This window comes from Contarinia nasturtii, unplaced genomic scaffold (assembly GCF_009176525.2).
Source record: "Contarinia nasturtii isolate CC-2019 unplaced genomic scaffold, AAFC_CNas_1.1 Cnas_scaffold_928, whole genome shotgun sequence".
NCBI lineage: Eukaryota > Metazoa > Arthropoda > Insecta > Diptera > Cecidomyiidae > Contarinia > Contarinia nasturtii.
The window spans coordinates 977,560-988,287 of NW_022198275.1; the positions used below are offsets into that span (position 1 = coordinate 977,560).

Below are 10,728 nucleotides of genomic sequence, written 5' to 3' on the forward strand. Positions count from 1 at the left end.
ATAATTTAAAGGCAAACATCGTAATTTTGGGAACAATTTTAACAAACTATTCATATTTCCAATTAACATTTTGGAAAAAATTGTAACCAATTCATTATAAATTTGTTGAATGGAAGGCAAAAATGAATTTTGAAAAAAAAAACTGAAAAAAGTAAATGAATTTCATAACAATGATTGTGGAATTATGATTGAATATATTGGTATTTCTTCATTTTATATATGTATAATTTGTTTTTTCTTCAAAATGGTTTGAGCCTCAAAGCTAAAATACGTAAAAATGTGAGCAAAAAATGGTTAATCTTTATGGTAAAACATGTATGGTGATCATTATAATGATTATTAAGTATTTAACAAGACCGATTTTCCTCTGCCAACATCCATAATATTCAGTGTAAGCAAAAATCACATAAATCGCAAACACATTGTTTGCGAATGGGTTTTTTAATGAAACTGGTTTCAAACAGTAATTTCGACATTTTTCACTGCATGTGAAAGTTCGACTTTTGATGGAACCAAGTAAAAAGCGGGCGAAACATTTTTACCACAAGGACAATTGCAACTATTGATCCACGTGAAATTGCCGAGCTTCGATTGACATTTGGGGCAATTTAATTTGCCTTGAGTTTGTTTGCCGATATCAAGCATCCATGCCAATGGTTCAATGAACAAGATCTCCTTGCATCGATCTTCTTGTTGTGGTTCACAGCCGGAAGACTTGTCGCTGCTTGAGTTCATGCACAATGTATTCATTCCTTCAAGTAGTCCTTTCGAGCAACCGACCTTTGTATCATCGGTTAAACTTTCGCTTTGAACATGCACATCAGCTTGGAATGTTACATGCTTTGCGTCCGTTGACTTGAGTTCATTGCCAGCGGCATTTGCTGGGGTGTGTGTTATTAAATTACTTTTGGCAGCAACAATTCGTCGACATTTTCGACAACGATACACAATTGGTTCGGGTTTTGATTGTATTAATGCTGGGTCGGGTTTGATTAAATCGCTACAATTTTGTGGTAGAATTTTTGCTTTTCGAACCTTATCGGCAGCCATTCTCAATCGATATAGCTTGAATTTCTCATGATTGGAATCGATGCGCCAACCCATTTTATGGAACAGTCTAAATTGAAACGGGAACTGTCGTAAAAAAAAAACCAATTGAAAGCCATTTGAAAACATCAAACTTACCTTAATTGAACCATAAAACCATTATTCGGTTGCACGAATCTACGTTTTGATTTTACTCTGTAATATAAAATCATTACAGTTTAAATATATGATAGACACTCAATAATATCGCATTACCTTTCGAAAGCTAGTGTCAACGATAGTTGATACTTTTGCATGACATACGCAATAACAATAGTTGCACTTCGTGAGACACCATAGTAACTGAAAAATACATAAATAATGAGAAGAGAGAAAAAAATCCATATCATTCAAACTGTAACGTATACTGTTTTTTTGTGTCATAAATTTGTCCAATTATAAATAACTCATACCAGTGAACCAACACAACTTTATCTTTGGACAATGCATCGTTGATGAAACTAAAGCACTCCTCAAAATGGCATAATAAATCATCCTTGGATGTATCCGAAACTATAACGACAAACACGAAAATAAAATCATGATGATGATGGTGGGTGTTGGATCGCATCTAATTATGCGCCAAGATTGTGTTTGCCTAAAGCCAATTACCGTGAATAAATTTTGATTCAATGAATGGAAGCTCTGTTATATGAATAGGTAAAGGGCAAATGTCGAGCGTTAAAATATGTGTAACTTTTCGTTGTTTCAGTGTTTCCAAGTCAGAGGCAGCACTAAAACTTCCTGAAAATTATTTATATTTTTAATGCGCACACATATTAAATTATTAACATTGACATTTAATTTGTTTTGATGTTATTCCAACTGAATGGAACATACCAAGCAACAAGCCTTTTTCAATTTCATCTAAACTAATCGGATTATCACAATCGGTTTCACTGTTTTCGGCTCCTTTTCCACTCATTTTCGAATAATTTTTGTTATCGTCTCATACATTCTGTACGCACAGAATATAAAACATGAGCTCTATATCGTCTCTGTTTAAAAAAACTAATGTCATTGACACATTTAAGAACACATCCTTATTCACACACTGCTCACTGTGAAATAACAAATGTGTATCATTTCAGCTCGGTGATTCTCAGGCAACCAAGCAATTTTCCGCTTTGCCCCTTTTTTACACTGATATTATCAGTCAATGGTACATGTCATTTTTTTGTATTTGTTTCTGTCAAATAATGTTGTTTTGACATTTTGACAGAAATTCCAGAATATTGTAAATATCAGCACATGAAAATAAATTGTCGATTTACAATTTTGGTATTTGATTTGCTTTTCGAATCTTCAAAACTTGTTTATTAAATAAACGTGCAGAAAATTGACAATTGCCGCCTGGCATCGATGACAGTCTACAATTGTTTCCCCTTCGCAAGTAAACAAACTGGTGATTGACATTTACTGTAAATAAAACGTGTGTTTTCAGCGATACATCAAAATAACAAACGACTTTTCTGATAGCGCATCAACGAATGATGCCAAAAATAAAATCGAAAGTGTTATAATATAGACATTGAAGATAGATTCGGTAAACACATCGAAAGATATTTTAGTGCTTTAAGATTTCAATGTTAGATATACATGTAATTGCATTACGTATTGCGTTTGTTTTTCTCGCGCGCAAAAACATGTGATCGGAGTTGATGGGTTGAAATATTGAATGATGCAGCCGGGCCCCTTCTAAAAATAGACTTTTGCTAATATTCATGTTAATTTTGTTGTTGATGTTTTGAACATAGTACCAGTTCAGAGGTGTTCTCTTTTCGCTACGCTACAGAGTGCAATTTGTTGTTTAACAAGCAAGAAATATGTTGAAAAATAACTTGAAAATTATTCGCAAAGGAAAATGTATTTTAAAAGAGCAACCATTTGTCTATGTTTTGAAGTCAAAATATCGCACCGATCGATGTGATTCATGCCTGAAGACCGGCCATCTGTAAGTCATATTACAATAAATCGATTGAATTTAACCACTTTTATTTACTGTCGTGAAAAAAATAAATAAAAACGAATTTGAGCTATAACAAGCCATTTCCATACATGTCGACGACAGTAATAAAAGACGATCAAATAATTATTTTATTGATTTTTTAAAATTGTTTTATTATCGGTTTACAGTGGAAAAGTGCTAAAATGTTCTGGCTGCCAATACGTTTATTATTGCAATCGTGAGTGCCAAACAAATGGTTGGAAAATACACAAAGCAGAATGTGTGTGTCTAAAACGAGCTGCAGGTAAAATTGTTCCGGATGCAGCTCGTGTCATTTTACGAATCATACTTAAACTAAACGATGGCGGTGGCGCAGAGAAGGGGTATTACACTGATAAATTTTATCGCAAATTTAAAGATTTAATGTCACGTACGTCATTTGTTTATTATTATTTAATATAATGAGCATAATTTTATGCCAAATTAACATATCCATTATATTTTGGCAGACTTTCCCGACATTCAGAATGATCAGCGTCGAATCGAACACGTTGAATCGCTAACAGCTGTACTGCATAATATTCTCACCGTTGATTTAATGCCAAACCAAACGGATTTCTTGGCAATCTACGGACGAGTATGTTCACTTTTTTTTATAGAATTTATACTATGTATTAATTTTTCACATTTTTTTGTTGTTGCACAGATGATCGTGAATGCGTTTAATATATTGGACCAAGAAATGAACTCAATTGGAACCGGCATTTATTTGGGTGTATCTGTAACAGATCACAGCTGCAAGCCAAATGCGGTGGCAACATTTGATGGAATAACACTTTACATCCGAACAATCGAAGATCTACCTTCGGTCGACTGGTCAAAGGTAATATTTACCTGTTTATTGTGCACTGGTTTAACCGACTTTGAAAATGATAGACTTTTTAATCATCTCTTACTAAAAGATCACACTTGCAATTTCATGCTCATATCGTTTTTTGACAAAACTAGATATTCATTTCTTATGTGGATTTGATGGATACCACCGAGACGCGACGTCATGATTTGGAGAAGAACTACTACTTTTTATGCAAGTGTGAAAGATGTTTGGGTAGGGGTTTTCTCATCATAACAACCAAGAATTTTTACAATAAATTGCCAATTAATTAATTAATTTTTATTTAATCCAGACGATAAAGAGCCGATTGAAATGAATGCTGGCGCCTGTCCAAATGCAAAATGCCAAGCATTCATCAGTTTTGATACAATCAAAAGCTATCCAACAAAATGTGCGAAGTGCAATGAATGCATTTCGGAGAAAGATGCTCAACGTTTCAAAGATATTATGCAAACAACTCGAATGCATTTGGACTCCATGAAAATGTCCAGCGTTGCATGTAAGTTCGCTACTTTTGGTCTTTCAAGATGATAAAACATATCAATATCATTTTTACATTCATGGCATTTTTTGTTTCATAGACTTAGATATTTGCAGTATTTTGGTTGCCAAACAACGTGGGGTTTTGCATAAAATGAATGTTTTATTCCTGAAAACACTGGATTTGGCATTTGAAAGTGCAATTGGTGTTGAAAAATGGGATGAAGCTCTCGAGTATGGCATGGAACTATTACCAGGATTTCGGTTGGTATCAGGGCTATGATTGTAATTTCCCTTCATTCATTCTCAATCTTTATTCTTTTACAATAGGAAATACAACGGTGACTTCAATCCATTGGTCGGCTTGCTACACATGAAAGTTGGCAAAATTCAATTATTCAAAAATTATCCAAGAGATGCATTGCATAATTTGAACAAAGCGAGTGATATACTGAAAATAACCTATGGCGAAGAGCATAATTTATATAAAAATGAATTGGTACCGTTATTGATACAGGCAGCCAACGAATGTGATCAAAATGATTCAGACTGAATTAAAACCCACTTGCAAAATTGTTGTCGAAAAATAAAAAAAATTATGTCGAAAAACAAAAGTCTATTTATAAAAGAAACCAAAACAATTTGAACATTTCCCCTGCAAAATGTTCCTATCGGGCAATCCGAAATGTAAATTTGACACTTCTGTCAATTAGTAGTCAACGCACATGCTTTTCTATTGTGAAAGCAACACACTCCAACACATGCGAACAATAACAAAACATTCAAATCGCATTTGGTGAAACTATTTTTTTTAAATATCGGACAAAAGTAACACAAATTCAGAATGACATCCTTCAAGAGATTGAATACCGAAAAGTATTTAAAAGCGGCTCGAATTCAAACCGAAGACACACTTTATTGGAAGAAATTATCGGTAAGTTTTGTAAAACATTGAAGGTTATGTCTATAGGAACAAACTAATGCTTCTTAAATCTTGGTATTAAAGGTGCCAACATTGGTGAAAGAGTTCGGTGCAATTGATTACATTGATTTTTCGCCCGCTGATCCATACAATTTTGCGGTTTCATGTTCGGTGCGAGTGCAAATCTACAATCCACTCACCAAATTAGTTGTACAAAATATATCGGCGTTTGAGAAGAATGCGTACGGTGCAACATTCCGAAAAGATGGTCGTCTATTGGTGGCTGGCGAAGAGAATGGAACTGTTCGACTTTTTGAAAGTTCATCAAAAAATCCATTGCGTATTTTCCGTGGACATACGGCTGCTGTGCATCGTGTTTCATTCACCGCCGATAACACGCAAATAGTCAGTTTTTCAGATGATCGAACGTGTAGATTGTGGGATATTGCCACGGAAAAAGTGATTCAAAGTTATGAAGAGCATCGTGATTATATTCGTGCCGGTTGTGCTAGTCCAATTTCACCGAATATTTTCGTTTCGGGCGGCTACGATAAGGTGGTAAAAATGTTTGACATTCGAGTTGGAGGTTTGAATGAAAAGAGCGTCATATTTGAAGTGAATCATGATCGGCCGGTTGAAGCTTTGATGTGGCTACCAACGGGTGGAATATTCTTGAGTGCTGGCGGCACATCAATCAAAGTGTGGGATGCATTTGCATCTGGCAAACAAATCGCACAGATTTCAGAACATCATAAAACAATCACATGTCTACGAATGGCCAGCAATGGACGGAGATTTATGTCATCGGGTCTTGATCGTCATGTTAAAGTATATGATATTGCAAATTATCAATCGGTTCATTCGTTTGATTTTCCAAATGCGGTACTAAGTTTGGGCGTTTGTCCCAATGACGAAGCACTGGTTGCCGGTATGGTTGATGGATTAATATCAATCCAACGAATGGAAAATGACACAGACACAGCACTGAAAGTACCAAAAAGCCGAAAAGTTATACCAATCAATGAGACACAAGTCGATGAGGTTGTTGAGGATTATGATCGAACGATCGGAGCCAAATACGACAAATTCCTGAGAAAATATGATTATACAGCCGCTTTGAATGTGGTTCTAGTTCCTTATGTGATGAATAAAAATCCACATATTACCGTCACTTTAATGCAGGAATTGATTCGACGGAAAGGCTTGGAAAGGTATGGTTGATGTATAATTTCATCTAAATTTGATTTAGATTTTTAATTCTTTTTTTTTTGTCTTTGATAACTTACAGAGCACTCGCCGGCCGAAGTAATGACTCATTAGCAAAAATTATTCTCTTCATTATTCGATACATCGGAGATCATAGATTCTCGAGAGTGTTAATTGATGCGGCCAATATACTGTTGAATGTTTATGAAGATCAATTCAAAGAATTTACGGGTCCGGTTGGACGTAGTTTCATCAATTTGGCCAAGGCATTGCATCGTGAAGAAAAAGTAACGAGAGACTTTTTACAAGTACAAGGAGCATTAGAGCTAGTTATGTCCGGCGCAAGTATTTCAGAACGAGGAACAACAAATATTGCTCCGCTTGATATCAGCAGAATACAGAAAAAATCCGATCTTGTACCATCCGAAACAGCAAAAAAACAGTTAATTATTGATGTTAATTGATAGAATTTATCCAAAATACGAAGTAATAAATGAAAAACCTTTTTTAAAACTATTTATGCCAACTGACTTAATTATATTCCGAAAATCATTGGGCAACCCTTGTATGCACTTAGTAATTACTACCCCCTGATTACCAACCTCTAATTTGCTTTCTAATAATGACGACATTGGTGTTAACATGACTTTTGTCTTTAGATACTACAATCATTCCAAAACTAAACGCGTACAGATCAGTGCAGCATCATTTTTACAAAGTCAAAACGTAAACAATAAAAATTCGATATTTCCATTTGTACCAATTTTCAGTTGTGTGAAATGGCTGAACGAAAAGAACTCATCAACAGCTTGAGAAAATCGACATCTAAGAGGTTTGTAATTTTTATTTTTATTATTATTTGTAACAAGTTTTTTTTAAACTCTTCATTCGAGACTTGAAAGGACTCTTCTGTCCATGGTTTTGTAGTCAAGTTTTCAAAAAAACTGAATTTTTGGAAAAAAAAATATTCTGATTTAAAAATCAATTTTGTGTTTTAGTGTCACTTTATTCGAAAAACCATTAAAACGATTGGATGGTGTACCTCGGTCATGGACAGTGTCACGGTTGTCTCGTGATAAAGCTGGCTTACGTCGATTCAGCGATGAAAATAGTTTGCAGGAACGGAGCCGATCTACAATATCAACACCATTACACAGTTGTTCTTCGGCCGCACGGTATTCAACGGCCTCAAGAGACAACCTAACAAAATCGAAACATGAAAATATAGTGAAATTGCAGGAGATTTTAAAACGTCATAACTTTTCCAATGCTGCATTAAATCTCAAAAATGATTGCATGAAATCGATAACCATCAATCAATTTCACCTGATCATGGATCATTTTGTTTATTTGATTACCGGAAAAGAATTGAAAACATTCACACCGAATAGAAACGGTGGTCCAAATAAAAAATCTGATCAAAAACAAATAACGATCGAAGGCATTCTAAATTTTTTGAAGCAAGTACGGTATCCACACACAGTCACCAAATCAATGTTAAAAATACCAAATGCACCGCACACATTTGATCAAATGGTCCTTATGTTACTATGGCTAGCAGATATTGCCAGTGTATCAACCATTGCTGCCGACGAACCAATTGAAAAATATACATTAGCTTCTTCGAAAGAAATGCAAGATGGATACTTGTTATGGGGCAAAGATAATAGTAAACACGATGTACTAGTTAAACGTATGACAGATAATTTAATTGCCGCCAAATTGGATAACAAAGTAACTTCAGAGGCGGAGCTGCAACTATTAACCGAAAATTTGAAACTTAAATCTCAAGAATTCGTTGAAAATTCAGTTCATTTGAAGAAGATCCACCAATTTGAACAATTGGAATCCAAATATCTAGAATATGAAACAAAGGAACATGATTTAATAAAACAACTTAAAGATAAACGTGATCGTTTGGCCGCTCTTCATGTGAAAATGAATGATAAACGCATCCAAATGCGGAAATCTCATGGAAGGATGATTGAATGCGTTCAAAAACGAGAAGACTATCAGAGATTGGGCAAACAGATTTCACTTTTGAAAGCATCAATTGTTACACTGGAAAACGGGAAACAGCACATAAAAGACGAGGATTTCAGTGATCAAATCAAGTATGCTCGAATCGTAAAAAATGTTTCAACCGTGATCTCCGATATCAATAATCGTAGTATGCAAATTATAAAAGTGCTCAACAATTCTCAAAACAAAACAGTCAGCGAATGTGAATTGAATAAATTGCTTTTGCCAGCAACACCATCCTTTGAACAAGTAGAGCAGGTCAATCAATATTTCTTGCATATTTATAGTGTGGTTGAAATTGAAAAGTTCAAAGGGAAAATGAAACTTGATCAAGCCATCATTGAAATGAATGTGCTCAAAGCTGAATCGATTGCATTAACCAAGGAAATCAAAAGCGAACAGAAGAGCTATGACAAGCATGCAAATGACTACGACGTATTGGAGAAAAACGCTGCGATGAAAAACCGAAAGAATGAAAATTCTACACGGGATTTGTGTAAGCAAGCTGATGATGCAAAAGCAAAACTTCAATCGTTGAAAGATAAAATTATTGCAGCACTTGCAGAAGAGATGAAAATGAAAACGGAAAACGCAAGAATTATGGCAGACGGTGAAGCACAAGCGAAAAAAATTCGGGCAGAAAAAGATCGTCTGGCCGATCAGATGGATGAAATTGATAAAATACTGGATGAAAAGTTCGAAGGTCTTGATTATCCGGAATAGACACTGAACTCAAGTATACTTGTCAAATAAATGGCTTTTCATCAAAATAATAAATACAAATTGTTTAATTTTATAAATATTGACATTGGGTCGTTTTGGAATAAATAATACACATCATATTTCACACAATTATATCTTTTGATTATAGGTCTTTATTGCACCGAAAAAAGTGATCTCCAAAAAACGGAGAAACCCTCTTTTTGTTAGAAGTTTTCGCCGATAAAATTCATCTAATTTTAGTCAGAAATTAAAAACAAACGTTTCGATCTTTTAATTTTAGAAAATTTGAATTTGGAGACGAATTTTTATTGAATTTATGGCCGAACAAATTTGTTGAGACATTTTGGAGCTTCAACCAATGTCGATACTGCGAATTTACGTTGGAAATTCCATTAAATTAGATGAATAAGCACTGATTACCGATTAGAGCTCAAGTTAGTATTTTTTTGTTTTGGAAACGAGAATATTAATTTGCGACCAAGTGCACTGACATCCAAAACGTAACTGAATAATTCTATTCGAATTGAAGAACATTTACTGCGGCGCAGCGCACTATCCAGATATGCTTCAACACATTAACAATTTAAATGTTTTTCATACCATGTGGAAATACATCCAGATTTGAAAACTGCAATTACGTGACAAACGTTTGCTCTAAATGGTTTTAGGGACATTTGGAGATAAATGTGTATTTCATATATTGCCATTCATACAACGATGTGTAATCAGGGACCGGTTCGCGCATATTTCTATGCCTGACAGCTATGCTAAGCATAGCGGAGACGCAAGCCGCAACGCACCCGTCGTCATTCGATTCGAGCTATATTGTATGCGTACGTCCCTCAATGCACGGTCGCCTGCATACATGTTCGTTGTATTGTTCATATAGAGTGAACGGCGATGCGTCGCTTGCGTTTGCGGCTATGATTGGCATATCTATGCTACCTAGCGTATTTAGGCAAGCATAGAAATATGCCCGAACCGGTCCCTGTGTGTAATAGTATATGAAACAAATGGGCATCGATTGGTGAAACGGCCGAGAAAATCTGAAACAAATGTTCGATGAAATACAGTTCTTCCGTGCACACCTGAAACAATAAAAACTTTTAGAAAATATAAATAACTGCCAAGTAAGCTCGGCCTCGGAGACTCCTAGAAATCTGATACAAATCAATTGCAACAAGGACATTTTCCAAGAGGTTCTTTCCAAGACATTTTTTTCTTGACATTTTCACTGTTGATTTTCATTGATGTTATGCTCGTCTGACGTACATATAATAAAATTGAGACGGTTAACGTAAAGTCTGATAAAAGTGACTTCTTTTTTGTTTAAAATCAGATACATGACTTGTACGTACCAAGTATATTATATTATTCATGTAACAAGAACCGTTTTTAACTTGGTTTTTAATATCGATATTAATGAAGTATCATAAAAAAGGAATA

At 34.9% G+C, this 10,728-nt stretch overlaps 4 protein-coding genes across 4 annotated transcripts; 3 read left to right on the plus strand and 1 right to left on the minus strand.

Moving 5' to 3' along the window:
• Positions 1 to 18: 18 nt before the first annotated feature.
• On the minus strand, positions 19 to 2,452 carry LOC116342753 (dual specificity protein phosphatase MPK-4). Its single transcript, XM_031770476.1, has 6 exons — positions 1,927 to 2,452; positions 1,699 to 1,830; positions 1,500 to 1,599; positions 1,303 to 1,389; positions 1,186 to 1,242; positions 19 to 1,117 (listed from the first exon to the last, which is right to left on the minus strand). The coding sequence occupies exons 1-6, from the start codon at positions 2,009 to 2,011 to the stop codon at positions 457 to 459; spliced, it is 1,122 nt and encodes a 373-aa protein (XP_031626336.1). The 5' UTR covers positions 2,012 to 2,452; the 3' UTR covers positions 19 to 456.
• Positions 2,347 to 5,068, plus strand: LOC116342752 (histone-lysine N-methyltransferase SMYD3). The gene is made up of 8 exons (XM_031770474.1): positions 2,347 to 3,040; positions 3,223 to 3,464; positions 3,544 to 3,671; positions 3,741 to 3,917; positions 4,043 to 4,142; positions 4,222 to 4,428; positions 4,511 to 4,673; positions 4,740 to 5,068. The coding sequence occupies exons 1-8, from the start codon at positions 2,913 to 2,915 to the stop codon at positions 4,960 to 4,962; spliced, it is 1,368 nt and encodes a 455-aa protein (XP_031626334.1). The 5' UTR covers positions 2,347 to 2,912; the 3' UTR covers positions 4,963 to 5,068.
• A 61-nt stretch (positions 5,069 to 5,129) lies between these two features.
• On the plus strand, positions 5,130 to 7,053 carry LOC116342751 (U3 small nucleolar RNA-associated protein 15 homolog). The gene is made up of 3 exons (XM_031770473.1): positions 5,130 to 5,343; positions 5,416 to 6,542; positions 6,620 to 7,053. Exons 1-3 carry the CDS (start codon positions 5,254 to 5,256, stop codon positions 6,999 to 7,001), a joined length of 1,599 nt encoding a protein of 532 aa, XP_031626333.1. The 5' UTR covers positions 5,130 to 5,253; the 3' UTR covers positions 7,002 to 7,053.
• A 126-nt stretch (positions 7,054 to 7,179) lies between these two features.
• LOC116343095 (kinetochore protein NDC80 homolog) lies at positions 7,180 to 9,282 on the plus strand. Its single transcript, XM_031770992.1, has 3 exons — positions 7,180 to 7,263; positions 7,308 to 7,369; positions 7,536 to 9,282. Exons 1-3 carry the CDS (start codon positions 7,180 to 7,182, stop codon positions 9,280 to 9,282), a joined length of 1,893 nt encoding a protein of 630 aa, XP_031626852.1.
• Positions 9,283 to 10,728: the final 1,446 nt, after the last annotated feature.

Bases quoted from the DNA above. Each gene is read 5' to 3' on its own strand.
- LOC116342753 (XM_031770476.1), bottom strand. From the start codon at position 2,011: ATGAGTGGAAAAGGAGCCGAAAACAGTGAAACCGATTGTGATAATCCG. The intron at 1,831-1,926 runs GTATGTTCCATT...AATAATTTTCAG, and splicing joins TGAAAAAGGCTTGTTGCTTG to GAAGTTTTAGTGCTGCCTCT. The intron at 1,600-1,698 runs GTAATTGGCTTT...TTGTCGTTATAG, and splicing joins TGAATCAAAATTTATTCACG to TTTCGGATACATCCAAGGAT.
- LOC116342752 (XM_031770474.1), top strand. From the start codon at position 2,913: ATGTTGAAAAATAACTTGAAAATTATTCGCAAAGGAAAATGTATTTTA. The intron at 3,918-4,042 runs GTAATATTTACC...TGACAAAACTAG, and splicing joins CTTCGGTCGACTGGTCAAAG to ATATTCATTTCTTATGTGGA. The intron at 4,143-4,221 runs GTAGGGGTTTTC...TATTTAATCCAG, and splicing joins CAAGTGTGAAAGATGTTTGG to ACGATAAAGAGCCGATTGAA.
- LOC116342751 (XM_031770473.1), top strand. From the start codon at position 5,254: ATGACATCCTTCAAGAGATTGAATACCGAAAAGTATTTAAAAGCGGCT. The intron at 5,344-5,415 runs GTAAGTTTTGTA...TTGGTATTAAAG, and splicing joins TTTATTGGAAGAAATTATCG to GTGCCAACATTGGTGAAAGA. The intron at 6,543-6,619 runs GTATGGTTGATG...GATAACTTACAG, and splicing joins CGACGGAAAGGCTTGGAAAG to AGCACTCGCCGGCCGAAGTA.
- LOC116343095 (XM_031770992.1), top strand. From the start codon at position 7,180: ATGACTTTTGTCTTTAGATACTACAATCATTCCAAAACTAAACGCGTA. The intron at 7,264-7,307 runs GTAAACAATAAA...ACCAATTTTCAG, and splicing joins CATTTTTACAAAGTCAAAAC to TTGTGTGAAATGGCTGAACG. The intron at 7,370-7,535 runs GTTTGTAATTTT...TTTGTGTTTTAG, and splicing joins AGAAAATCGACATCTAAGAG to TGTCACTTTATTCGAAAAAC.